Source organism: Centroberyx affinis, unplaced genomic scaffold, assembly GCF_046629955.1.
Source record: "Centroberyx affinis isolate AG114_WGS23_722 - 3 ecotype Tasmania unplaced genomic scaffold, CSIRO-AGI_Caff_v1 ptg006769l_1, whole genome shotgun sequence".
Classification (NCBI taxonomy): Eukaryota; Metazoa; Chordata; class Actinopteri; order Beryciformes; family Berycidae; genus Centroberyx; species Centroberyx affinis.
In genome coordinates this window covers 5,871-32,251 of record NW_027283436.1, presented here as the reverse complement: position 1 = coordinate 32,251, position 26,381 = coordinate 5,871, and the positions used below count along the sequence as shown (strand labels likewise).

Sequence of the window (26,381 nt, the reverse complement as noted above, 5' to 3'; positions counted from 1 at the left end):
AGACCAGCACTAATCTGTGAATGGATTAGTGTTTTTATTTGAAGGTGGAACATAATATTTAATTGAAACAATGTCTTTACAATGATAAATTACAATGAGAAAGGCAGTAATGTTTGAACTGTCAATTGTACTTTAAATAATCTTACATCAGCCAAATTTCCATTAAAAGTCCTGTTTTGGAAGTTCAGAAAAAGTCAATATTGTGGCTTCTACGCTAGATGGGAACATGTTTAGCCACCCACAGACGCCATGACATCATCAACGCGCCGTATTCTGTTAGTTAATTACTCACAGTTTGATGATCCACGATGGTTCAGGTGGTCCAGCGGTTTGAATGGGTACTGAGAATTGTTGGGTTAGGCTATAAACTGCTTCGGCTGACTGTCGAAAACGAAACCAAAACCCCAAACAAACATTCCCCAAAATAAACAGGCTTTTTTTTTTAAATAAATCAAAACCAGTGGGGAATAAACAAATTCACCAAACAAAACTAACATTAAACCAAACAAAATAACCAAAAACACGCGGCGGTTGAAGACTGGATCTCCGTGGCGTCTTCCACAGTCCACCAAGGGTTAGTTAAGGGGCTCCTGAGCTGTGAGGTCAGGTGATGCCGTACGCTTGGTTCAGCACCAAAAACTACCGCTAGGTGCTGCCAAACTATTTACATTGAAATAATTGAAAACAATAGGAAATTATAAGAGCTTTCTAGAAATGGCTCTAACAGTCAAGTCGAAAAAATGCTGGAATTTAAGATTCAAGATTCAAGATTAAATAATGTATTACCATTTCAATGAAACACCGATTGGAATTTGTCTTGGTGTGTGCTCGAGGTAGACGACAACAATAAATGCACCAGGGTTCGACTCAACCGGTCCAAACATGCTTGGTGTGAACGCACCCTAAGTGATCTGAATGAGAGCGTCAGCTAAACCGGTGGCTTTGAGTCCCGATCCTCGATCAGGACCCAGATTGCTGCTGGTCTTCTGTCCTACCAGGTCCTTATTTGCATCTAATTGCATTCGCAGTGCAATTAACTTGCAGTCCCTGACTAGAGCTGCGTTTCATTAGTCATTTATCCAGCCCTCCTTCACTTCCCCTCGGCACTTGGTAATACGTAGTGCCATACGTAACGCAAGTGGCGACTTGCAGAGCAGGGGGGCGGGGTCAGAGCAGGGGGGGGCGGGGTCAGAGCAGGGGGGCGGGGTCAGAGCAGGGGGGCGGGGTCAGAGGGGGAGCAGAATATTTGAAACGGAACGCGCTTGCCCTTAAGCAGGCCTAATAATTAATAATAAGAATAAATAATAAAAATTACACAGAACAATGAGTAATTAAATATTGCAGATGAGTTAATTTCATAAATATGTCTAAATCCTCTAAATATTGTTTGTTTACTTGCATTTATACTTTATCACCTGATCGTGCACCGGAATTGACGGACGATCACAATGCATCCTGGGAAATATGCGCTTGTGAAGTCTACATTGTTGTTGACTCGCTCCCTCAGCCCTCGAAGAGTCCAGCTCAGGAATTTCACTTCAGTTATAAGAGTAACGGAACGACACTTAAGATGGCGATGGGGATTCCCCCGAGGGGAAGTCAGCGAGGGCCGGGTGAGACGACTGATGAAAAGCACCGCAAATCTCTGACAGAGTGAAAACCAGCTGGCTCTGGGTCCTGTGAGCTAAACCACGTCAAGGTGCATGTAAAGACACAAAGCAGCATCTACTGAGAAAAGAAGCAAATAGAAATCTGAAGCTAGTTCTGCTTGCCAGTAAACCAGAGAGCTTCCCCAGTCACCGTGGATTTAAGAGGATCACTGTGCATTTGACTGAGATTAACATGAATTATTGATTCATCTATAGTGCAGCTGCCACAGAAAGAAACTCTCTCAATTTAAATACCCAGAATCCTGCTGTGGATTCAGCTAACAGACCAAACAACTGAAATGACTCAATTTACCCATTAAGCTCACGACAGACTGACATGCTGTGCACTCTGATGTGCTTTAAATTACACTTTGATAAAAGCTTTTACATAAATATTCTGTTTACTGTTCAAAAACAAAGACTTCAACTGGCAACTAAAACCACACTGACACACCCTCTACTGGTTTCTATGGAGGTAATTAGAAACACCTGGACCAATTAACTAATGACCAATCAGAAGAGCCCGACACTTAACCGCCTGAGGTTTCAGGAAAACTAATTAGAGCTGAAATCTGATAACATTAGAACACACAAACAGAGTTAATGCGCCTCAAAGGAGCTTAGTCTCAATCTGACACACAGCAGCTTCACTGTAACTTGGTAATGTCAAAATATTGAGTTTATTGTGTATTGTGTATATGGATCTCATTGCTTATACTTCTCATGCTCTCAATGCTCTACTAGCTGTGGGACTATTCAGTATTACCACTTAGATTAGCAGAGGCGCCTCTAAATAGTTTAGCACTTGCCGTCCTGTTCTTAAGATCCAGGACATTAAGACGGTTTTACTGGCCTGATGTTCCAGTCATGTTATGTTCAAGTGGTGCAGATCATACTTTACAGGATATTGATATAATAGTGTAATTTATTGTCCAGTTAATATTGTTGGATTTGCTGGGTAACTTTTTGTGTGCTGTTTTTTTTGTCATTTATATCTTGTGTGCGCCATCTTTGCACTGTTTGGGATTTTTTACATGTATTTCACTTTATGTCTCTATTTACCTATAGTAGCCTATCAGGTGACCTGTCAGGTGACTTTGTCTAATAGGTGTTTGTAAGGTGTTTCTCTGTTCATTCATGTCTGAAGAAGAGCACATGCTCCAAACATCACATGGTGGTAATGGGAGCCATTTCTAGTGTGCGGACTCTATCTCTACCTTCGCCAAGGAGGTTATGTTTTCGGTGCCGTTTGTTTGTTTGTTTGTTTGTCTGTCTGTCTGTTTGTCTGTTAGCAGGATTACGGAAAAACTACTGGCCCGATTTTCATGAAACTTGGTGGAAGGGTGTAGCATGGGCCAAGGAAGAACCCATTAAATTTTGGAGCGGATCCGGATCTGACTCACTAACAAGCAATAATAGCACAAACCTTGGTGGAGGTCTGTGCTCTCCGAGTGCCCTTCTTAGTTTAATATTAAAATACTCCCTTCCAAATAAACAGTAGTTGTGTGAAACATGAATACAGGGAAGCTGTGTAAAGTCGACCTGTTACAGACAGCAAAGGTGCTAAGCTAAACATAAGGAGACTGTCATAAATTATCCTCTTCCACCCTGCTGGTCCTTACGGAAGCCGAGAACGGCCGTGCTTGCAATTATTTGTTTTAATGCTGTTATCTCAAGATCACGAGTTAATTATGTTGTTGTTGTTGTGAGTTGTTTCCTCTTATTACTTATAATGTTTATCAGAGATCAGGAGCCATGCCAGCATGCAGAGATGGTGTCTTGACAACTGTAGCAACTGATTTAAGCTGAAAATCGTAACTGCAGCAAACAAAACTACACATTTATGCCTTGACTTCCTGTTCAGTTCTGAATCCTCCTGACAGTCATGACAGTGATCTTGAAGGCTGAAATCAGGTGTGATCAAATGAACCAGACACTCATTTTTGAGTTCTCCATAATTATCCTGTGATCTCGGGGAAAAAACAAAAGTCGTTTTCTCGTGATAAATTATCTCGTTATCTCGAGAAATCTGCCTTTTGTTTTCTCGAGATAACGAGATAAATTAACCCGTTATCTCGAGAAAACGAGCTTTGTTATCTTGAGATGACGAAACAATTAACTTGTGATCTCGAGATAACGGCATTAAAAAAATAATTGCAAGCACGGCCGTTCTTGGCTTCCGTAGGTCCTGCCGGTGCGATCAACATTACAAACTCATTTATCTTAGCCGAGCTTTATCCAAAGAAGCAGAACTTTATTTTAAATTCTAATCCAGATCCCAAGGTTTTTTCATTTCACTCAGTATCAGCAGCTGTAGCTTCAGTGAAGCGTTGGAACGAGCAGATACAGAATATGGATGAGACATTAGTCAGACAGTATGGAGAAGATGTTTTTTTTTGGAGGGGAAATCCGGGTGCGCGGGGATAAATGTATATGAAAGGGAGACGAGTTGATGTTGACTGAGAATAGAGAGGCTGCAGAGATGAAGCACCGACAGAACAGACTGTCCTGCTCACCTTTTATTCCCTATCATCATCATCACAGTCAGACATCACACACACACGCACACACACACAAACACACATTCCTACTCTGTCACACTCACGTTCCCTTGTATCTCTAACGGCATCAGGTCTATTTCAGTTGCTTTATTTCTCCTGCTTGTTCTGTTGTTGTTTTTGTTCCTTCCTCCTCATTGAGTTCTGATGTGATTTGTCTCTCTGTCATCCTCATTTTTGTTCTTTTTGTTGTTTTTTTCTAAAAAAAAATCCCCTGGGTTTCTATGTCCTACCTGAACATTTATATTTTTATTTTTCCACTGGTTTTAGTGCTTTTATTATTTGTTCAAACCTAAATGCTGCTTAAACCTAAATGTGATCTGAACAACAAAGATGTTCAAACCCACAGAACTTTACTTTAATTTCTAGTCAGGATCCCAAGGGTCCAAAGATAACAAATATACCATGCTAAATTGCAGGAGAACATAAAATGAAGCACAAACATCTAGATTTTTCTCCATTTGATGTCATGGAGCAGCGTCTTGGGTTTGAATAATTCACTCAGTATAAGCGTGATATAGCTGCAATGAAGTGCTGGAATGAGCAGATACAGAATGTGTATGTGACATTGTTGTACAGTGTGTATTTTGTATTTTTTTTTTTTTACTTTGAAGCTACTTAAGGGGCAATTTAAGGGGAAATCAGGGTGTGAGGGGTTAATCTACAGTACCTTCTGGAGTGGATCAGATATCTATTAAATTAAACCACTGGTAACACTTTACAATAAGGGTACATTAATTAAGGGTTATTTAATGCTTAATAAGCATTAACTAACCCTTAATTAACAGTTAACTAATGTGTCTAGTAATCATTTACTAATGCTGTTCATGTTAATTTATACATTATTTAATAGTCATCTTTATAAACTATTAATGTATAAATTAATACCTTAGTTAACATGAACACCATTACTAAATTCGAACCCAGACACATTAGTTAACTGTTAATTTAGGGTTAGTTAATACTTATTAAGCATTAACTAACACTTAATTAATGTACCCTTATTGTAAAGTGTTACTAAACCACTTTATTTTGGCACAGTGATGATACTCTCTCATATCTTGCACCTTTTATGCAACCTCTACCTGGTTTCATACGTAAGCAAGAAACCCTGTTAATCGCCCTACCTGTTCCACACAAAAGGGGGGGGGGGGGGGGGATGGCAAAGGAAACGGATGACCAATCAGAATTGAGCAAAGAAGCTTTTTTCCGTGGCCTGTTAGCAACATGCTAACACATCTAACTGCTGTAAACAGCTTCTGTAAAGGCTTCACCTCTGTAATGGGATGTTAGCACAAACTGGAGGCAGGACAGAGTCTGAAACTGACAAACTCAGGAAGTTCAATACGCCGTCTCTCTGTGAGTCGCTGATTGACATTCTGTGTAGCCAATGAAAATACGAGCAGGAGCTTCGCGGTCAACCAGGAAGCACTGACTGACAGAAAAAGGGGGACGGTATCTCCCAGACCCAAAGCAAGATTTGGGTAAAATGTCTGATTTAGGTCTGGCCTGGCAAGATTACCTTATATGTTATCAGGGAACATCAGGTATCTGTCGGCTGCCACTTCATTGTGTTCATTGTTACACTTTGATTTCTGTTTAGTTTTTGTCATGTTACTGTGGTTGGCAGTCTTGGATTTTTTGTGTCTGATGGCCTTTGGCCCGTTGTGTTTGGCTTCATGGCGGTCTCTCTGTGTGTTGGCGGGATCCGGCAGGAGGAGGCGGAGCAGCAGATGGTGTCGCTCCGCAGCACGCCTCCCGGCCTCATCCTGCTCTCTCCAGAGGGTTTAGACTAACTGAGACTTATTCTGTAGGTCTGTCAACATGAATCGTCAACCCCGACCCCCGACCTGAGTCACTCTGGGTAAAGTGTACAATGGGAGGAGGAATCAGAAAGGAAGCGTTTCATCATCATCATTTATATGGCCCATGTATATATGTGTATGTGTGTATATGTATATGTATGTATGTGTATATGTATGTATAAATATATATACATTTACTCAGTTTTGTATATGCATAGTTGTCTACATACTGCAGATTGCACAGGCACTTTCTTTCTTTCTTCCTCAGTCTCTGCCAGGACTGGTTTTTATCTCTGTTTACTCCTATTTGTTTTAGTCTCTTACCATGTTTTTTAAGAATTTTTTATTGTAACTTCCTATCTTGTAATGTACACGTTGGAAGCTACTGTACACCAGAATTTCCTTCGGGATCAATAAAGTAGCTATCTATCTATCTATCTATCTATCTATCTATCTATCTATCACTGTTCCTTGTCTTTGGTGTTTGTATCTTTCACTTTCACTTGACGGAGCCTGTAGGGCTGAAACCAAGCGGCCAAACCACAGGTGAATTTTGAAGCCAATCCTGAAGTGAGGGCAGCAGCAGTTCCTCTAATGTCCACTAGAGTCCGGCTCCAAAAAGACTTCAAACCTCCCAACTCCATGAAGTCAATGGGACCACGACCCAACTTCTGCTAAAAATATAAAGTCGATACATTTTTTCCACAAGAGGTTTTGTACGGTGGCCCAGACGTGTCGAATGAACCGCATATCCAAAACGCTTTGCAAATTTGAAAAACACAAGCACATTAATGGAAAACACAAATGCAAAAGCCACAACATAACAACGGAAGTGAGCAACAACAGATGTTGACAATGAAACGGGCCGACTATTATTGCCTGCAACAACATTGTTTTCCGTGTTTTCCGTTAATGCGCTTGTGTTTTTCGAATTTGCAAAGCGTTTTGGATATGCAGTTCATTCGGCGCGTCTCAACCTCAGTAACTAATTTCACTTCTTCTAATGTGTGTCCTTATGGTGATTTTCAAAATAACTGTGCCATTAACAGGATAAAAATAAAGCATATAAAGCACAGAGATGTCAGATTAGGACCAATGATGATGTGCAAATGCTCCTCAAGAAATATTTACCCAATCCGCCTGATGGGGGTGCTACCATTAATTAGGAGTGACAGTGAAAGGAAGAACAGCAGTCTGTAGGTTGGGGAGGAAGAGGAGGGAGGAGTTCTGCTGGAAGCCCGGAGGAGACGGGCCACCGAGCTGAAACACTCGAGGAACGCTGGGTGCCGACTGATGAGATCGACTCCTGGTAACAGTCATCATCAAAAGATGACTGCAGGTGAGGCGTCACAAGACGTCCCATGAAAAGGTTAGCTTAACTTTGGCGAGTAAAACAATTTAAGATTAGGTCAATTCTTGAATGAATTGGGAATTGAACCGTTGCAGTTGAAGATAAATGTATCCGCCCATCCTCCCACCCAATGACCTCCTTTCCTCTCCTCTCCTCTCCTCTCCTCCTTTCCTTGCCTTTCCTTTCCTTTCCTTTCCTTTCCTTTCCTCTCCTCTCCTCCTATCCTTTCCTTTCCTCTCCTCTCCTCTCCTCTCTTCCTTTCCTTTCCTTTCCTTTCCTTTCCTTTCCTCTCCTCTCCTCTCCTCTCCTCTCCTCTCCTCTCATTTCCTTTCCTTTCCTCTCCTCTCTATTATGCTGGAGATGACTGAGTTATTTCCAGTCATTAAAGCATAATTAATGACCAGTAATGTAAAGGGTTACCAAATTCTCTTGTATTTCAGTTCCACTGTGGATGCCAGCAGGTGATTTATTTCTATAATAAGGTGTTCAGTGTGTTTCGGAGGCCTGGACACTGAGGAGCTGCTGGCCTGCTGTAGTTGTTGGTGATGATGTCGACCAGCTGGTCCCCTGCGCTCTCATCAGAGTTATTCAGTGTTTATTCTGACATCTGCAGCCCAGACTGACTAAAGGTGACGGAGCTGCCTGAGGACCTCGGACTGCAGAGTCACCATCATCTTTTAAATCACTTGTTTAAACTTGTTTTTACAGGCTTGCTTTGTTGTGATGTTGTCTTTTATCCTGACATTTTTACTTACATTGTTTTATTTGTACTTGGTGTTTGATTGCTGTCTCTCCGTTTTGTGTTTGACGAGCCTGACACAAGCCAAAGAAAAAATTCCATGTTGCTTGTAATAACGGACAGTAAAGTTGTCTTGAATCTTGAATCTATCATTTTCAGCCTCTGTACTTTACCTTTCATCTTGCACTACCTTTTTGCTTCTTTTAATTTATTTTATACATATTAGATTGCGGTTGTGCTGGTCAGCTCCCAGTGTCCACCGGTAGAAGAGTGTGTTTGTACTGGAAATCGAGCAAATCTTCCCTTCAAAGGGGAAAAAAAAAGTTTCTTCCTTTCTTTTCTAAGTTTGATGTTTTTTATTTGATTATCAAACCACTTCAAACTTTTAAGAACGTTCTATGCAAGTAAGGTTACTGTTACCTACTATTATTAGTCTACCTTACAAATCAACACACTCACTTCTTATGAATGCATTCTTCTGTAAAAGTCTGTAGGTGTGAGAAAAGAAACAGATTCCAGAGGTTTGCTTGGCCTTGTGTGTTTCCAGCCTGTGGCATACTAACATATAGCAGCCAGACGAAAACTTCACTGTGGCGGCTGGCACTCTGGCTATATAAGGCTCTCCTTCTCCATGCCAAAGCCACTGAGCGACATCTACATCATACACTTCAAAGCCGTCCATTCGCTCCTTTGTAAATGTACGGCGGTCTCATCATTAATAAGCTTAAACCAAGAATGAGCGTGCCACCTTTTCCATTTCAAGATGCTGCTTCTGTCTGCGTACTGACTGGCCGTGTTTATCCTCTGGGAATAAATGTATTGTCATTACATTCCTGCCACCCATAGCCATGGAAAAGTCTGCTGCCAGCCGCTATGTGAAGCATGTAAATCCAAAGGTACCAGTCAGATGAAGGAGCTCCAGTCTGAAGGTGGACGGTGTTACTGGCAGGACTGGGGACCAGGAATATAGGGACAGTTCACTTTAATTCACCCAATCCAATATGGAAATTGAAACTACAACTCACGTAATATCCTAAAGTTTTCAATTAGTTATTTATAATTAAGAATATGATAACTTTGTGTGGCAAAAGATTTCATGTTTTTAAATCTTGAAATCCCTTTCCTGAATTCAATTTACACTGAAATTAAATGATTGACATGTTGAGGATGAGAATTTGGTCCTTTTAAGAACTTCATCTCATTTCAACACATTTCTCTCTAACAGATCGGTCAGTATGTGTCAGTCTGTTAGAGCTCTGCCTCCTGTTTCTGAACAGGTAAACAAATGTCTCTAATCCTGTTCTCTACGTGGATTATAATCTGCTTCAACATGTAAATGCATTGTTGGATTAGCATCATAATGATCATTTGTTGCTGTGTTTGTTTTTTCTGCCTCGGCAAACAGCCAATCATCAAAACCCCGTCATCTGGTCGACACAACAGAGAGGAATCGTCCAATCAGACTCTCTCAACTGTACAGACCACTCTAACACACATGCACTGTCAATCAAAGAAGATCTAACTGTGTGTGTGTGTGTGTGTGTGTGTGTGTGTGTCCATATGTATGAAAAAGGTCCTGCCTGTATAAAACTCAGAAGAGCCAAGCAGAGCAGTGATTGACAGCTCAGCAGCAACAGTATAGGCGATGAGGCAGACAGACGGAGAGACAGACAGAGATAGAGAGAGACAGATAGAGAGAGAGACAGATGGAGAGAAAGAGGGACAGACGGAGAGGTCTAACCTGAGAGAATGGATTTAAATTTCACAGGGATGGACAACAGCACATTGGGTGAATATAACAACTGGCTAAAGGAATGAGAGGAAATTCAGATGGACATTTGGCTTAATTGTCAAAATGATAAGAAATGTTATTTTCATTAAGGGATTGGATCATTTAAACCCAAAACTGGGAAGAGATAATCTGTAGAATCCTCCAATCTGCTGTTACCTGCTCTTGTTGACAGGTCACCATGACAGAAAACAGATTTTTAAAGATATACTGAAACAGGAAACGGCTTTGGAAGTGTCTACCTGACCATAATAATGACACAACCAAAATGGTTCATGGGAAAATTGTTGGTATATGATTTCCCACTGGGCCCCATTGGAGTAGAAATGTTCTGGATCTCCACAACACCTCCAGCTGATTAGACCACAGCGTCTGTATTCAGTCCAATAACTCAGGTACAGATTAGTAACTTTTTTTCTAGTTGGGCACATAGATAGTCCTGGTGACTCATAAGGCCGCGGCCACACTGATCCATTGTGTCTGTCCATCTCCGTTCATTTCAATTCATTTTCAATGAGAGCTGTCCGTTGTCCGGGCAGCGCTGATGACACGTCTGTTTCCGTCAGATTTCCATCCGTTTTGACGGACAGAAAGTTCAACCCAGTTGAACTTTTTCTGGACAAACAGATTTGTCACTGCAAATCAGAGGCGTTCCTACTTTTTAAAAAAAAAGATAGCGGCGAACACGTTGACGTTCCAAAACAGCCCAACGGACAGAAATCTATCCGTTAGTAATTCTGTCCATTTTCTGATGGATCAGTGTGGCCGCGGCCTAACATGAACACAAAGAATAGTACTGATTGGCCCATAGGGGGTGCTATAACAAGCCCTCAAATGCTAAGGCTCAGTCGAAGAGATATGAAACTTGGTACAGATATGTATCTGGACATGCTGAACATTTTTGTTTCAAGGACCGATAATGTCTGCTATAAATTTTGGCCTCCATTTTGGTCTTTTTGAAAACTTTAAAAAAAATCTTGTTCTCATGCAACACAGCTCATAATGACACGAAATTTAGCGAGTACATTAATTGGTTGTGTCTTTACTTAGTCTGTGAAACGCTAAGGTCCAAAAATGGCCACGTTATTAAAGGATAAGGCTGGTGTTTTTTAATGCATTTCTTACCGTCAAGAAATCCTATGAAAATAACAAAATCAGCAATGAATTTGTTTTGCTAACAAGTCTCGTCCATGTAGCCGATGTCCAATAAAGCCATGTCCCAGCAGCCATAGAACTCCATTGTATTTAAAAAACTATTAAAAAGACGTCACAGAGTCATGCCGTTGCTCAGGCAGCATATTTCATCATCACCATGCACCGGGCCAGCCGACTTTTTCCTCAAACAACTTAATAAGCCGACCGTAAACACGTTTTCCATCTCAGGAAAGTAGTTCCATAGCACCGAAAATAATAATAATAATAATAATCCCCAGCGTAATGAAGAATTTGTTCCCATTTGAATTTGATTTGGTAATAACTTTTCATGGTAACAGTTAGCGATTTTTAAAATTGAAACTATGTCTTTATGAGCTGTATTTAAAGGTTTTTAGCTTATAATTGTAGTCAATGACTTCTGATTTGAAGGCTAAAAAGGGAACGTGGGAAGTCGGAAAGTAATGGGAGTAGAGCAAACGCATTGTTGATTTTGTTGTTTGTTGATTTGTTGACGGTAAGAAATGCAATAAAAAACACCAGCGTTATCCTTTAACCTATCAATATTTTTAAAATTTGAACAAAAAGTTAAACTGACTGTAAAATCATGGTAATCTACAGGTTGGTCAGAAACATAATTTTGAAGATATCCAAGTCACATTATTATGTTGAGAAACAACAGAAACTTCTGTTGTGAAAATAACAAAGACTCTAATACCCACAATGCTGTGTGTGGCAATCAGAGAACTCAGTGCCTTTTTTGTCGCACTGTGGTAACCTGTTCATTGCTGCTAGCAGCTTCATTTATTTTTCTGTTCTAAAATGGGAGTCAAAACTGTGTCAGTATACCTTTAGGTAAGAAGGAAGGTTTGGACTTACAAGATCTCATCGTTCTCAAACTCCAGGATTCCATGTGTGTCCTCGAAGTCCTCTCCACCTCCTTTGGCCGTCCCTTCCTTGGTGTTGTACGGCACCACCACAACTCCGCGAGCTCCAGAGGTCCGGATCACTTTCACCTCCATCACCCCGATGCTCTCGCTCACAGTCAACACCGGCTCTTCAAACATAAAGATCCCTGCATGGTCGTCATCGAAGATGGTGACCGTGGCTGTGCACGGCAGACCGAGGCCTGCAACGGCGTCCACATGATTCGCATCACATTGCTGTGAGCCAGCACCCTCAGATATGACCTTCACGTTGCTGAGGTGAACCAGGAAATGCTCGTCCTCCTCAAAGATGTCGTCATCAATAATGTCAATCCTGATCTCTTTCTCAGTCTCGCCTGGTTTGAACACAACAGTTCCTTCTGTAAACTGGTAGTCTGAGCCAGCATTTGCAGTGCCGTCTTCTGTCCGGTAATCCACTGAAACGATGCTTGTTAAGTCTCCACCACGACGCACCACATTCAACGCTACACTACCGCAGTTCTCCAGACACTGGTAGGTACCAGGATCAAAGAAAATCTTGGAGTTAAAGTCATTCTCTGAAACCTCAGAGCAGATATCATGCTGAACGGCTCTCTTGGCTTGGTCAGCGGCATGCTTCTTTAAGATGTTTCCTGCTCCTGTCATGATCCTAGTTGCCTGACAACGGTAGAAGGCGCGACTCTTCTGTTGCTGGGTTAAAACTTGGTAATTGGCCATTTCTATCAACTGTTCCATCTCCTTCTCTGGATGTTTTTGCTTCAGCTCCTTCAGGATCCTGGCCATGTCTCTCCTTGCCTCCTCCTCATCCAGCTCCTTCTTATCGAAACTCATCGCTCCAACTATGAACTCCTCTCTGTGGGAGTTCAGCATTTTGCCATCCATTTCAATATCTACCTTGGAGGGAAGCTGTGGCTCTCCCTCAGTTTCAATGATCATTCCTTTCTGCTTCCCTGCTCTGTAGCGTTTGTACATGTACTTGTAGAAAAGAAGTCTTCGGTCGGCGACGTAAGCAAACCCAACACACAGGGGGAAGAAGAAGAGGGTGAGAAGGCCCTCCCATATCTCAACAACCCCTGGAGAAATGACAGCTAAGATTAGGTAAAGCCAGATGTACGCAAAGATACTCCAGGCAGCTGTGACGAAGAACACCCTGAGGTGCTTCACCTTCCTGGTCTCTCCTTCGGGGATGACGGACACACAAAGGCCAATGATGACAAACATGTTGAAGGCGGCGCTTCCTACAATGGTGTTTGGGCCCAGTTGACCAGCGCTGAAATCGTGACCACATACCTCTACAACTGATAGGAGGATTTCTGGGGCAGAGGAACCCAGGGCCATCAGGGTCAGGTTGGATACCGTCTCGTTCCAGATGCGTACCGTCGTGGTGATCTTCTCACCGTTTGGCTTCTTGATGGTGATCTGTTTCTCCTGTGAGGTGATGACCTCGATGGAAGCCATGAAGCGGTCAGCAATGATGGAGACGCCCAGGAACATGTAGGCCAACGCCACAAAGTAAATGGTGGCTCTGGCTATCCGGTCAGTGAAGGCTGGGTTCACTGGCTTCCATACTGGCAGGATAACGCCCTCTATGCAACGAACGCTTCCACCACATTTAGTGTGGTTGCTGAGTGTGTTATTGGATTCAAGGGTCAGGGTAGAACCTCCTGCCACTGAATATGGGATTTCGGATGAGATGATCGTCAACATGAATACCAGCTGATAGGTGCAGAACAGCGATGAGGTCCCAGCCTGGCCCATGGTCACACTTCAGCTCCCTTAACCCTGCAACACATGGAGAGGAGTCTTTAGTGCATTGGTTTCTATCTGACCTGTGGAAATTGGCTTTTCTTTTTGCCATCCACTCTCTGCCGATGCAGTTTGTCTGTGTTTGACATGATGTCATAATTTTCTGACAGTTCCCCTAGCCACTTTAAATACAGTTTTTGTGACTTACTATGCACTATGCACTATGGCAAGTTGTCTCCTCTGGTTTATGTTACTTGGAAAACTTGCATATAAAAGTGGTGATTGTCAGAGCTCTTTTAAAACTGGCACATACTGATAATTAACATTCAACTTAATATGACCTATGAGCTGGCCTATGTAGCTGCCTTTGGAATTGAGATTTAGTAACTTCAAAGTTAAAGTCCTTTTTTGATGTATACATACAGTATGTGTGTGTATATAGTCCACATTTTTTGCATGATGTGTTTGCTAATTATGTTTCCACATTAAAAAAAAAATTAAATCTGAATAGTTCACTAAGTAATGTTCACATAGAGTTGTGGCATGGCTAATAATAATAATAATAATAATAATAATAATAATACACTTGATACAGCACTTTTTTCCACAGTTTGCTCAAATAAAATAAAACAAGTTAAAGCAAGGCACCAGAAGATATAAGGTAAGAGCACAGAATGAGAAGATATGAGAGTAAAAATAATAAGACAAAGGCATCACATCAAAGTCTATAAAAATAGGTTTTCAGAAGTGATTTAATGCAGATTCTGCTAGCCTAAACTCATCAGGCAGGTCATTCAAAATCCTATAGGAGTCCTGATATGCCAGAAGAGTTAAGAAGAATTACCATAGTCTAAACGTGAAGAAATAAAAGCATGAATTAATTTCTCCAGATTACTAAATGATAAAGGTATCTTAATTTTAGAAATGGTTCTCAGCTGAAGGATGTAGGACTTCACCACTCTCTTTACCTGTTAATCAAAACTTAAATCAGCATCAAAATGAATTAATCTGGTTAAAGATATCTGGGGGGACAAATAAAACTATTTCTGATTTATTTTCATTTAGCTGCAAAATAATTTGTGGCATTCAGCACTTTATGTCATCAAGACATTAAATGAGAGTGGTGAGGCTGTAAGTCACGGAGACTCAGGGGTATATCGGTGTGTCATCTGCATAGCAGTGGAAGGAGAAATTGTGATTACAGATGATATGGCCAACAGGGTGCATATAAATTGAAAACAGGATGAGACCTAAGATTGAGCCTTGAGGAACTCCACAGGTAGTCTAATGTGTGCTGACAAAGAAGAGGAGGATTTGAGGCGATCAAGTGAAATTTAATGGTCAACAGTGTTGATGGTCAAGGCTGCACTAAGATCTACAAGGATTAAAATCGAACAGACAGCCAATTCTGCTGCTAAAAGGAAGTCAGTGGTTCCATTCTGTTCCGTTCCATTCCATAGCTTTACGTTGCGTTGCCAGTCAAACATATTGTTTGACTTCAGTTGAGACAATATTTCCTAAAATCTTAAACAAGTGCGTAATTCATAAACTGCAGGTTGCCTTATTGGGGCCATTCTGACAAATGGTACCTTAATGTAGACTTATACTTGTTTAGATTATACAGTAACTAATAAGGATGTTCATGACAAGGCCTTATCAATCATCTATTATTTAGGCCTTTCTTGACAGTGTGCAACATCAATCAATATTATCAAACTAAAAAATTAATATTGGTGTGGGGCGGAACTTTTTCTTTGAATCATGGTGGAAAAATGCTACAAGAGCCTAATGTAAATGCTTAACCCTTCTGTGCTCACTGGGTTCAGGAGTCAAACTCTGTATGGATCAGTTGCCAACCTCAGAACTTGAACCCAGGACCCTGCATCACAGCCTGCTGCCCTACCAAGTCAGCTAAAGCACCAGTGTGGCTGCCTACAGACCCAACTGACACTATAGACCGAGCAACATAGTGACTTATACTAACTGCTGATCGCTGCTAATAAAAATGGAAGGTTGGAGATACTTGGAGAATCTTAAAAAAGGTTTAAACCTTTGGTCATGAAGGAGAGATGGAGATGGAGAGGGGAAGGGAGGAGCTGTAAAGAGAAGGTTTATACTGTATCATATAAATCACTATCCATACAATACTATACTACTACACTATTATAACACTATACCATAGCATACAATATTATACAACTATACTTTATTCTATACTACTTAATTTATTCTATCCTACTATACCATATACTTTATGCTATACTATTATACTGTATACTATCCTACTATACCATATACTTTATGCTATACTATTATACTGTATACTATCCTACTATACCATATACTTTGCGCTATAATATATAATATCCTGTACTACTATACCATATCTATTATATAACCTCAGTACGATTCCAGACTGGTAAATTAAACTATATATCTGCAGGCGTCAGTAGAAGAATAGAAACCTACCGTCAGTCAAACAGTTTCAGTATGTGACAGGATAATCATTGAAGCTCCAAGTTCTCAGGACTTTTTCAGAATATCCATTTTTCTAAAACAACAACAACAATACTAATCCGGTCAGATAATCTGGAGGTGGAAACAAGAAACACTGACAATACACCAGTCTGCCTCTGTCTGCTCAGCAGCTCCGACTGTGATGCTTTCAGCGCTGTTTCTTCATCTCTCTCTCTCTCTCTCTCTCTCTCTCTCTCTGTCCCCCCTCTCTCTCGCTCTCTCCCCCCCCCCCCCCCCTCTCTCTCTCTCTCTCTCTCAAACAGTAAGCGAAGACTTTCATTCTACCATCTGAATCAACTGCTGATGTCTCCTTCTGATAAAACACCAGAAACATCACTAGGTTGTGGGTTCGAGTTCCAGTGTAATCTCAGGTGGTCGGGCAATCTGGTGAATAGAAAGACTGTCCTGTAACTGAAAGACCACTGGTTTGATCCCTGTAAGAGTTGATGTACTTTAGTAAAAAACACTCTGACCTCTTTATTTTCTGTTAAATTAAAGGGACATTAAGTAATCTGTGACTTTTATCCGCATCCATTCGCAACCCGTAGGAATTGCAACAACATCGACAAGTTACGGTGGCCTGTAGTTGACATAAATAATAAGTCACATATAGCACCATGTACAATACTGTAAACATGATACTATATCAAACCCCCAGCATATACAGCATATTAAATTAAATTAAATTAAAATCCTATTTAATGCACCTTTACACTTGCTGAGCGCTCATTTCTGTCCAGCTACTAATATGAGCGGCTTGGATCAGCTTTCAAATTATTTATATTATCTGTGCACACATTTGTGTATAATACAGTATCTCCCTCTGCAGAGATATGTATTACATAACGCAGCAGCGAGAGGTTTTCCTCTCTCTGGGATCTTGAGTCACGGCGGCCATGTGTCGGGTCAAATTACCCATCAGCCATCTCTCTCTGTTAGAGCCAGCCAGCAGCCAATGGACCTCTACCTCAGCTCAGAGCCGACTGGCCCCGCCCACAGCGGTGTCAACATGTCCTGTGCTTGTTAATGTCTGATGACTGATTGATCTGGCTGTAGATGTATTTGAATGGGCTGATCCTGGGTCAGTAGTTCAACACAGTCACAGACACAGTCTGGTAATACAAGTAACACAACAGAAATCCCCTTGGCAGAGAATGAGAAATGTATTTTAATACCCTATTGTCTTGGAATTACATGTGTGAAAGCGCAGGATGGATAAATATATAATTTAAGAAGGTCATTCAGACAAGGATTTACAAGTTTGCTATTATTCTTGAGGAATTGTGATTGATTTATAATTTTTGTGTTTGGCTTGATGTCTGGATGACAATTGGTTATATGTGGTAATATGTGGTTATAGTGTGTATAAGTGTGTATGACTGTGTGTGTGGTGGACCCCATAGCCAATGCTTATGCTGGGGCTAATGGGGATCCTAATAAAGACACAAAAAAGACACAACTGTAATTACTAATTTTAACACAACTTTATAGTTTTTGGTGCATTTTGAGTGGTTTTATCTTGCTCTTTCTTTTATGTGACTGTGACTGTATTCTGACTTTATACTTTGCTGTATGTTGCTTGTCAGGATGCAGACCTCACTGAAAGAGAGATTCTTAGTCACAGAGGGACTAACCTGTAACCTTTCTTGTAAAAATTAAAACAGATTAGCCCTTTAATATTAGTCAGCCCTCTGTGGTCTCTGGGTCAGACAGACTGGGCTTCAGTCCTGATGCTCTGAAGACCTTCACATCTTAAGCAGAAAGAAGACACGCTTTACTGACAGTGCAGCTTTACTCCAGATTACAATACTGTAGGTCTACAGACTATAAGGCTGATAGGTGCTTTCATTATAATTGTTGATACAGTTTGGTTTCTGAACTGTTGAGCAGGCTGTTTCAAGTCAGTGTATCAGCCATCCTGTTATCTTATTGTTGTTGAAATCAATAGAAAGCTTAAAACTTACTGAGTAGGCCACTCAGTCCGGGGACCACCAGGGGTCTTTGAGGGAGTTCCAGGGGGTCCCCAGCAAATTGAAAAACTGTAAAACTTCAGAATTATTTCATTTACAAGAAGTTAACACAATTAGAGAATATAGCCTAGAAGAATGACTGTTTTGGTCATAGTTTCTCTGTTATCTCTCTACCTAGAAATACAGACAGTCATGGAGTTCTGGACAAAAGCATATCTAACAATAAAATAAAAAAATATTCTAAGATTTGGGTTTGAGAGACAAAATGTTATCAAATGGGGGTCCGGGGCCCAAATGTGGACTAAATTAGGGGTCCTTGACATGAAAACGGTTGAGAATCACTGGTTTAGGGGGAGGTTTATGACAGCCATCTGTGGGTTAGTGCATCATTCATTTTGACAACTTCTGTATGAATGTTCACCCTGGATTATCCTATGTGTTGGTAAATGCTGTTTCTGTGGCCAGCAGGGTGGAGCAGTGAGGAGGGAGACCCTCAGGTTCAAACCATCCAACCTGCTGAAGTGTCCTTGAGCAAGACACTGAATCCCTAACCTATTGTATAAATTTGTCAGACCATTAAAGAGGTTCCAGCCAGACCTTAGTGTTACTGTAATAGACAGATACATGCAGGGTATTAGACATATACAGGTCAGCTGGGACAACGCTGTCTTCCTGCCAGTCTACATGTTTGCTAAATGAAATATTACTGAACCAGGAGTCAGCTTTGTGAACAGAGTTGGTGAAAATGGAGTTCACTCTGTCCCATGGGAGGTGTTGTTAAACTGATATCAGGGTTGAGTAAAATACTGCATCAATTAAAGTTGCAGCCAATCCTCTTCAAGAGTGCCTCTCCTTTGATATGGAGATTCAAGTACTCCTAAAAATATCGGCTGGAGTAACGACAGTAATGATGGTGGCACTGAGAGGCCATTATCATACTACTGTTGGTCTGTTTACAAGGACATAGAGGACATGTGCTTTGGTCAGTTTCCCTAGACACTTCCAAACAAACCTCAAAGAGTAAAAATAACCAAAAGATCTGTGCTGTGAGAATGAGTTATCAGCAGAAAGAATAATAATTATAATATTATAATAAGAAATATCTACTTTGATCATTTACCGATCCACATTCAATTAAAATGAGCTAAGAATGTCCACAGACAAAAAACAATACATTATGCTCAATTTAGTAATGTTAATTCATGTTGTCATTAGACTTGTTTATTTCCATTGTATATGCCAGGTCAATTCTTCATTCATTCATTCATTCATTCATTCTTTGTAATATGACAGATGATGAACAACTTGAGAGCAGGAGTGTGTTTGGTAATCTGTATTTTAACCATTAAGATGTGATTTCATGACAATCAGTAGAGAAACTGATTTCCGTGCTCAAACCTTTAGTTGGTTATAACAACTAGAGCTTGAGCTCCTGTCACTACAGCATCACTACAGCCTCACTACAATATTTTTACAATATCAATACAACACTACATCACTGCAACATCACTACAATATTATTACATCACTCTAGCATCACTACAACACTACAACATCATTACATCACTGTAACAACAACATTATAACAGCACTACATTACATCACTACAGCATCACAACATTATCAATTATTTTATGTGTTGTCTTTTTATCGTCTTTTTATCGTCTTTCTATTGTCTTTTTTACATCTTTTACCTTAACTCTATCTTAATTTTATCTTACTTTTATTCTATTATTTTACTTATTTTGGTTTTCATCCTACGATTATACCACTATTTACTTGAATGTTTGCTCTTTTCCACCTCTGTCCTCCTATGAATGTAATCCCTGTTTGTTATTGTTTTATTGCCTTTTAAATTTATAATTTGAGTATTCTGCTTTTATTTTCTCTGTCAAAGCACTTTGTAAACTCTGTTTTTGAAGGTGCTATATAAATAAAGTTATTATCATTATTATTATCATTATTATTTCAACATCACTACAGCATTAAAACGTCACTACATCACTACAACATCACCGCATCATTCCAACAACATCACTACATTACATCACTACTGCATCACTAAAACCCAACAACATCACTAGATCACTACATCACTACAACATTAAATCACTACAACATCACTACATCATTACATCACTACATTACAACATCACTACATTACAACATCACTACATTACCACATCACTACAACATCATTATATCACAGACCTAGCGTTACATCTGCAGCTGCCAACACGCCGTCCTCTCTATAAGGAAAGACCTCATCTCTCCTCCGCTCACCCATCTGGATGAAAACCTCTTCTTGGTGAATGAATAAATGTGTTTAAAAATCCTTTTTGGACCAACTCTGGCCCTGTACTCACCTCTGAGGTCCCGGCGGAGCTGCTAGAGAAGAAGAGAGTGTGCTCAGGAGGGAGAGCCGCGTCCGATAACTGCTCTAAATTTAACAGAAACAGACATTGTTCTAAACATGGCTGCATAGCTGGCTGTGCTGCTTATCGTCCTTCTCCCAGCGGGCCATGGCCATACAAGGCTCTGCAGGACCGGCCGTCCAGCGGCTCCTCGCCGCCGCCGACACGTGGGAGATAACGGCAACGGTAACGGCAGCCTGGTGACGGCACGGACCACAGCAGGAATGCTTGGATAAGTGGTCATCACCCCCCCCCCCCCCCCCCCTCCCCCGTCCCCCGTCCCAGCCAGATACCATGACATCTCCACAACCTACACAGCTGTGATTTTCCACTCTCCTCAGCAGTCCTGACAGAGAAGGTCACATCTGGAGACCATGGAGGTCCAGAAGGTCCTGAGCAGAGACGAGATGAAAGAAAGATGAAGATAGAAGAACGATGAAGATAGAAGAAATTTGAAGATAGAAGAAGGGTGAAGACAGAAGAACGATGAAGACAGAAGAAAGATGATGACAGAAGAATGATGAAGATAGAAGAAAGATGAAGATAGAAGAACGATGAAGATAGAAGAAATTTGAAGATAGAAGAAGGGTGAAGACAGAAGAACGATGAAGACAGAAGAAAGATGATGACAGAAGAATGATGAAGACAGAAGAAAGATGATGATAGAAGAATGATGAAGATAGAAGAAAGATGAAGATAGAGAAAGATGAAGACAGAAGAAAGATGAAGATAGAGGAAAGATTAAGATAGAGAAAGATGAAGATAGAAGAAAGATGAAGATAGAGGAAAGATGAAGATAGAGAAAGATGAAGACAGAAGAAAGATGAAGATAGAAGAAAGATGAAGACAGAAGAAAGATGATGATAGAAGAAAGAGGAAGACAGGAAAAGATGAAGATAGAAGAAAGATGAAGACAGAAGAAAGATGAATATAGAAGAATGATGAAGATAGAATAAATTTGAAGATAGAAGACAGGCGAAGACAGAAGAACGATGAAGACAGAAGAAAGATGATGATAGAAGAATGATGAAGATAGAAGAAAGATGAAGATAGAGAAAGATGAAGACAGAAGAAAGATGAAGATAGAGGAAAGATGAAGATAGAGAAAGATGAAGATAGAGGAAAGATGAAGATAGAAGAAAGATGAAGATAGAGAAAGATGAAGATAGAAGAACTATGAAGATAGAAGAAAGATGAAGATAGAGAAAGATGAAGACAGAAGAAAGATGAATATAGAAGAAAGATGAAGATAGAAGAAATTTGAAGATAGAAGAAGGGTGAAGACAGAAGAAATATGAAGACAGAAGAAAGATGATGATAGAAGAAAGATGATGATAGAAGAAAGATGAAGACAGAAGGAAGATGAAGACAGAAGAAAGATGATGATAGAAGAAAGATGAAGATAGAAGAAAGATGAAGACAGAAGGAAGATGAAGACAGAAGAAAGATGATGATAGAAGAAAGATGATGATAGAAGAAAGAGGAAGACAGGAAAGATGAAGATAGAAGAAAGATGAAGACAGAAGAAATGGGAAGATTGAAGAGAGAGGAGAGAGAAGATAGAAAGAGAAGAGAGGACACTGGGATGTTTTCAGAGTGGCCTCCACCTACTCTGGTGAAAGCAGTTTTAAAGATGATAAGTGGATGTGACTTGTTATCTGTACTCTCTGTCCACCTCCCAACACCAGACAGGGGTTTTTTTTCTGTTTGCTGGTCTGAGTTTCTGAGCAGTGGCAGATCTAGGACTTTTTAAATGGGAGGAACAGGGGGGACACCGCTAACTTGGGGGGGTCCAAGGACCATAACCATAAAAATTAGGTTGAGAGGTAAAAATGAACTATAATGCAATATGGTTTGATTATTTTTAAACAATTGTGTGTACTCAAGATCCAGCAAATAAGTTTGAATATGCTCAAACCAAGTTAATACCTGCAGGACAAAGTTTGTATCACAGCAAGGACTCATGTGATTTGTCCAATGATCATTTAGGTGAAAACCCGATTCTGTACCATACACACATATTCTGGGGTTGCCCTGTTCTTAAATCCTTTTGGGATGATGTACACAATACTATCAGGGAAGTCCTATGTTATGATATTGAATTCACTTGTCTATCCTTCTACCTAGGGAGCATGGACTTAGAATTACCTAGAAACGACAGATATCTCTTGAAAGTCTTCATGGTGGCAAGTAAAACGGCCATAACAAGGCGATGGCTCTGTAAGGAACCTCCCACTATTAACCAATGGATAGACATAATTAAAAATATTCAATGTATGGAACGTATGACCTAAGAACTCTTTCCTTTTACCTTTTTCAATATTGTATTTTCTTTTACTTCAGTGCTCTGTGTACTTTGTTTGCATAAAATCTTGAAAAAATAAAGTTAAAAAAAAAAAAAAAAATGATTCTGGACTGGATGGAATATATGGAAAAAAGAAACATAATCGACACTTATCACTCTTCAATACAAAAAGGCGCCTTGGTCACTTAAAACAATGCAATTTTATAATTACAGGCAATTTTAACATGTCAATCGCAGTTAAACAGCCAATGATGTACAAGAAAATTTGTCGTTGTAGTTCCTATGGCAGCTGTTAGATGTTACTACAGAATCCAGATTACTGCTTCTTCCTCTGAGCTCAAACACCGTCTCAGTAAAGACTTTATGGAGTATTCTCTGCAGAATGACGAACATTACACATTACACATTACTCATTACACATTGCTCATTACACATTACACATTGCTCATTATGTACATTAGTCTTACTGTACATTACTTGGCCCCCTACAGCTGTTATTGTTATATAATGTGAACAAAGTGGGTTTCCTGCTCTGCTGTGCTCTCTCATGCCTCCATGTCTTCTGGATAAAGCTTCACAATGTGTTGGACTCAACTGCAGCAACCTCTCTGCAGGGATAAACTCTACTGATAAACTCTACTGATGAACTCTACTGATAAACTCTACTGATAAACTCTACTGATAAACTCTACTGATAAACTCTGCTGATAAACTCTGTTGATAAACTCTATTGATAAACTCTACTGATAAACTCTATTGATAAACTCTACTGATAAACTCTACTGGTAAACTCTACTGATAAACTCTACTGATAAACTCTATTGATAAACTCTACTGATAAACTCTACTGGTAAACTCTACTGATAAACTCTACTGATAAACTCTACTGATAAACTCTATTGATAAACTCTACTGATAAACTCTATTGATAAACTCTACTGATAAACTCTATTGATAAACTCTACTGATAAACTCTACTGATAAACTCTATTGATAAACTCTACTGATAAACTCTACTGGTAAACTCTACTGATAAACTCTACTGATAAACTCTACTGATAAACTCTATTGATAAACTCTACTGATAAAATCTATTGATAAACTCTACTGGTAAACTCTACTGATAAACTCTACTGATAAACTCTACTGATAAACTCTATTGATAAACTCTACTGATAAACTCTATTGATAAACTCTACTGATAAACTCTACTGGTAAACTCTACTGATAAACTCTACTGATAAACTCTACTGATAAACTCTATTGATAAACTCTACTGATAAAATCTATTGATAAACTCTACTGATAAACTCTATTGATAAACTCTACTGATAAACTCTATTGATAAACTCTACTGATAAAATCTATTGATAAACTCTACTGATAAACTCTATTGATAAACTCTACTGATAAAATCTATTGATAAACTCTACTGATAAACTCTATTGATAAACTCTACTGATAAAATCTATTGATAAACTCTACTGATAAACTCTACTGATATACTCTGCTGATAAACTCTATTGATAAACTCTACTGATAAACTCTACTGATATACTCTGCTGATTAACTCTATTGATAAACTCTACTGATAAACTCTACTGATAAACTCTATTGATAAACTCTACTGATAAACTCTACTGATAAACTCTACTGATAAAATCTATTGATAAACTCTACTGATAAACTCTACTGATAAACTCTACTGATAAACTCTACTGATAAACTCTATTGATAAACTCTACTGATAAACTCTATTGATAAACTCTACTGATAAACTCTACTGATAAACTCTACTGATAAACTCTACTGATAAACTCTATTGATAAACTCTACTGATAAACTCTACTGACAGACTCTGCTAAATGTTCATAGTGTTTCAGCCTATAAATCCTCAGTAAGCTGTATATGTAACACATTACTTTCTCCCTTTGTTCAACATGCTGATGATTTATCATCCAGACAGCCTCCTCCTTTTCTTCCTCCTCCTCTTCCTCCTTCTCCGGTCCTTCCTCCTCCTCCTCCTCCTCCTCCTCCTCTCCCTCCCTCTCCTCCCTCTCCTCCCCCTCCTCCTCCTCTTCCTCCTCTTCTTCCTCCTTCTCCTGCTCCTCATCTTCCTCCTCTTCCTCCCTCTCCTTCTTCTCTTCTTCCTCCTTTACCCCTTCTTTCTCTCTCCTCCTTCTCATCTTCATCCTCTTCCACCTCGTCATCTTCTTTATCTTCATCCTCTTCCTCCTCTTCTTCCTCCTTCTCCTGCTCCTCATCTTCCTCCTCTTCCTCCCTCTCCTTCTCTCTTCTTCCTCCTTTACCCTTTCTTTCTCTCTCCTTCTCATCTTCATCCTCTTCCACCTCATCATCTTCTTTATCTTCATCCTCTTCCTCCTTCGCCCCTTCCTCCTCCTCTTCATCCTCTTCCTCCTCTTCTTCCTCCTCTACCCCCTCCTCATCTTCCTCCTTCTCCTCCTTCTTTTCATCCTCTTCCTCCCCCCTCCCCCTCACCTTCCTCCTTCTCTTCCACCTATTCATATTTTTTATCCTCTTCCTTTTCTTCCTCTACCCCCTCCTCCACTTCCTCCTATTCCTCCCTCTCCTCTTCATCCTCTTCCTCCTCCTCCTCTTCCTCCTCTTCTCTTCCTTCTCCTGCTCCTCATCTTCCTACTCTTCCTCCCTCTCCTCCTTCTCATCTCCATCCTCTTCCACCTCGTCATCTTCTTTATCTTCATCCTCTTCCTCCTCTTCTTCCGCCTTCTCCTGCTCCTCTTCTTCCTCCTCTACCCCCTCCTCATCTTCCTCCTTCTCCTCCTTCTTTTCATCCTCTTCCTCCCCCCTCCCCCTCATCTTCCTCCTTCTCTTCCACCTATTCATCTTTTTTATCCTCTTCCTTTTCTTCCTCTACCCCCTCCTCCACTTCCTCCTATTCCTCCCTCTCCTCTTCATCCTCTTCCTCCTCCTCTTCTTCTCCTTCTCCTGCTCCTCATCTTCCTCCTCTTCCTCCCTCTCCTTCTTCTTCCTCCTTTACCCCTTCTTTCTCTCTCCTCCTTCTCATCTTCATCCTCCTCTTCTTCCTCTTCTTCCTCCTCTACCCCCTGCTCATCTTCCTCCTTTAACTCCTTCTTTTCATCCTCTTCCTCCCCCCCTCCTCTTCACCCTGCTCTTCCACCTATTCATATTTTTTATCCTCTTCCTTTTCTTCCTCTTCCTCCTCTTCTTCCTCCTTCTCCTGCTCCTCATCTTCCTACTCTTCCTCCCTCTCCTCCTTCTCATCTCCATCCTCTCCACCTCTCATCTTCTTTATCTTCCTCCTCTACCCCCTCCTCATCTTCCTCCTTCTCCTCCTTCTTTTCATCCTCTTCCTCCCCCTCCCCCTCACCTTCCTTCTTCTCTTCCACCTATTCATCTTTTTTATCCTCTTCCTTTTCTTCTCTACCCCTCCTCCACTTCCTCCTATTCCTCCCTCTCC

General features: G+C 40.4%; 1 protein-coding gene across 21 annotated transcripts in view; it reads right to left on the bottom strand.

Annotated features, from left to right (window-relative positions):
* The window catches only part of LOC139639040 (sodium/calcium exchanger 1-like), a 28,632-nt gene extending 14,905 nt beyond the window's left edge, over window positions 1–13,727 (bottom strand). For 7 of the 21 annotated variants that reach the window (XM_071513094.1, XM_071513086.1, XM_071513091.1 and 4 more), the window contains exon 1: window positions 11,923–13,607. In XM_071513094.1, the coding sequence (XP_071369195.1) occupies window positions 11,923–13,463 (1,541 nt within the window). In that variant the 5' untranslated portion in view covers window positions 13,464–13,607. Of the gene's footprint in view, window positions 1–11,922 lie in introns of all 21 variants that reach the window. The other 14 variants (XM_071513099.1, XM_071513092.1, XM_071513093.1 and 11 more) reach the window with 5 other exon arrangements.
* Window positions 13,728–26,381: the final 12,654 nt, after the last annotated feature.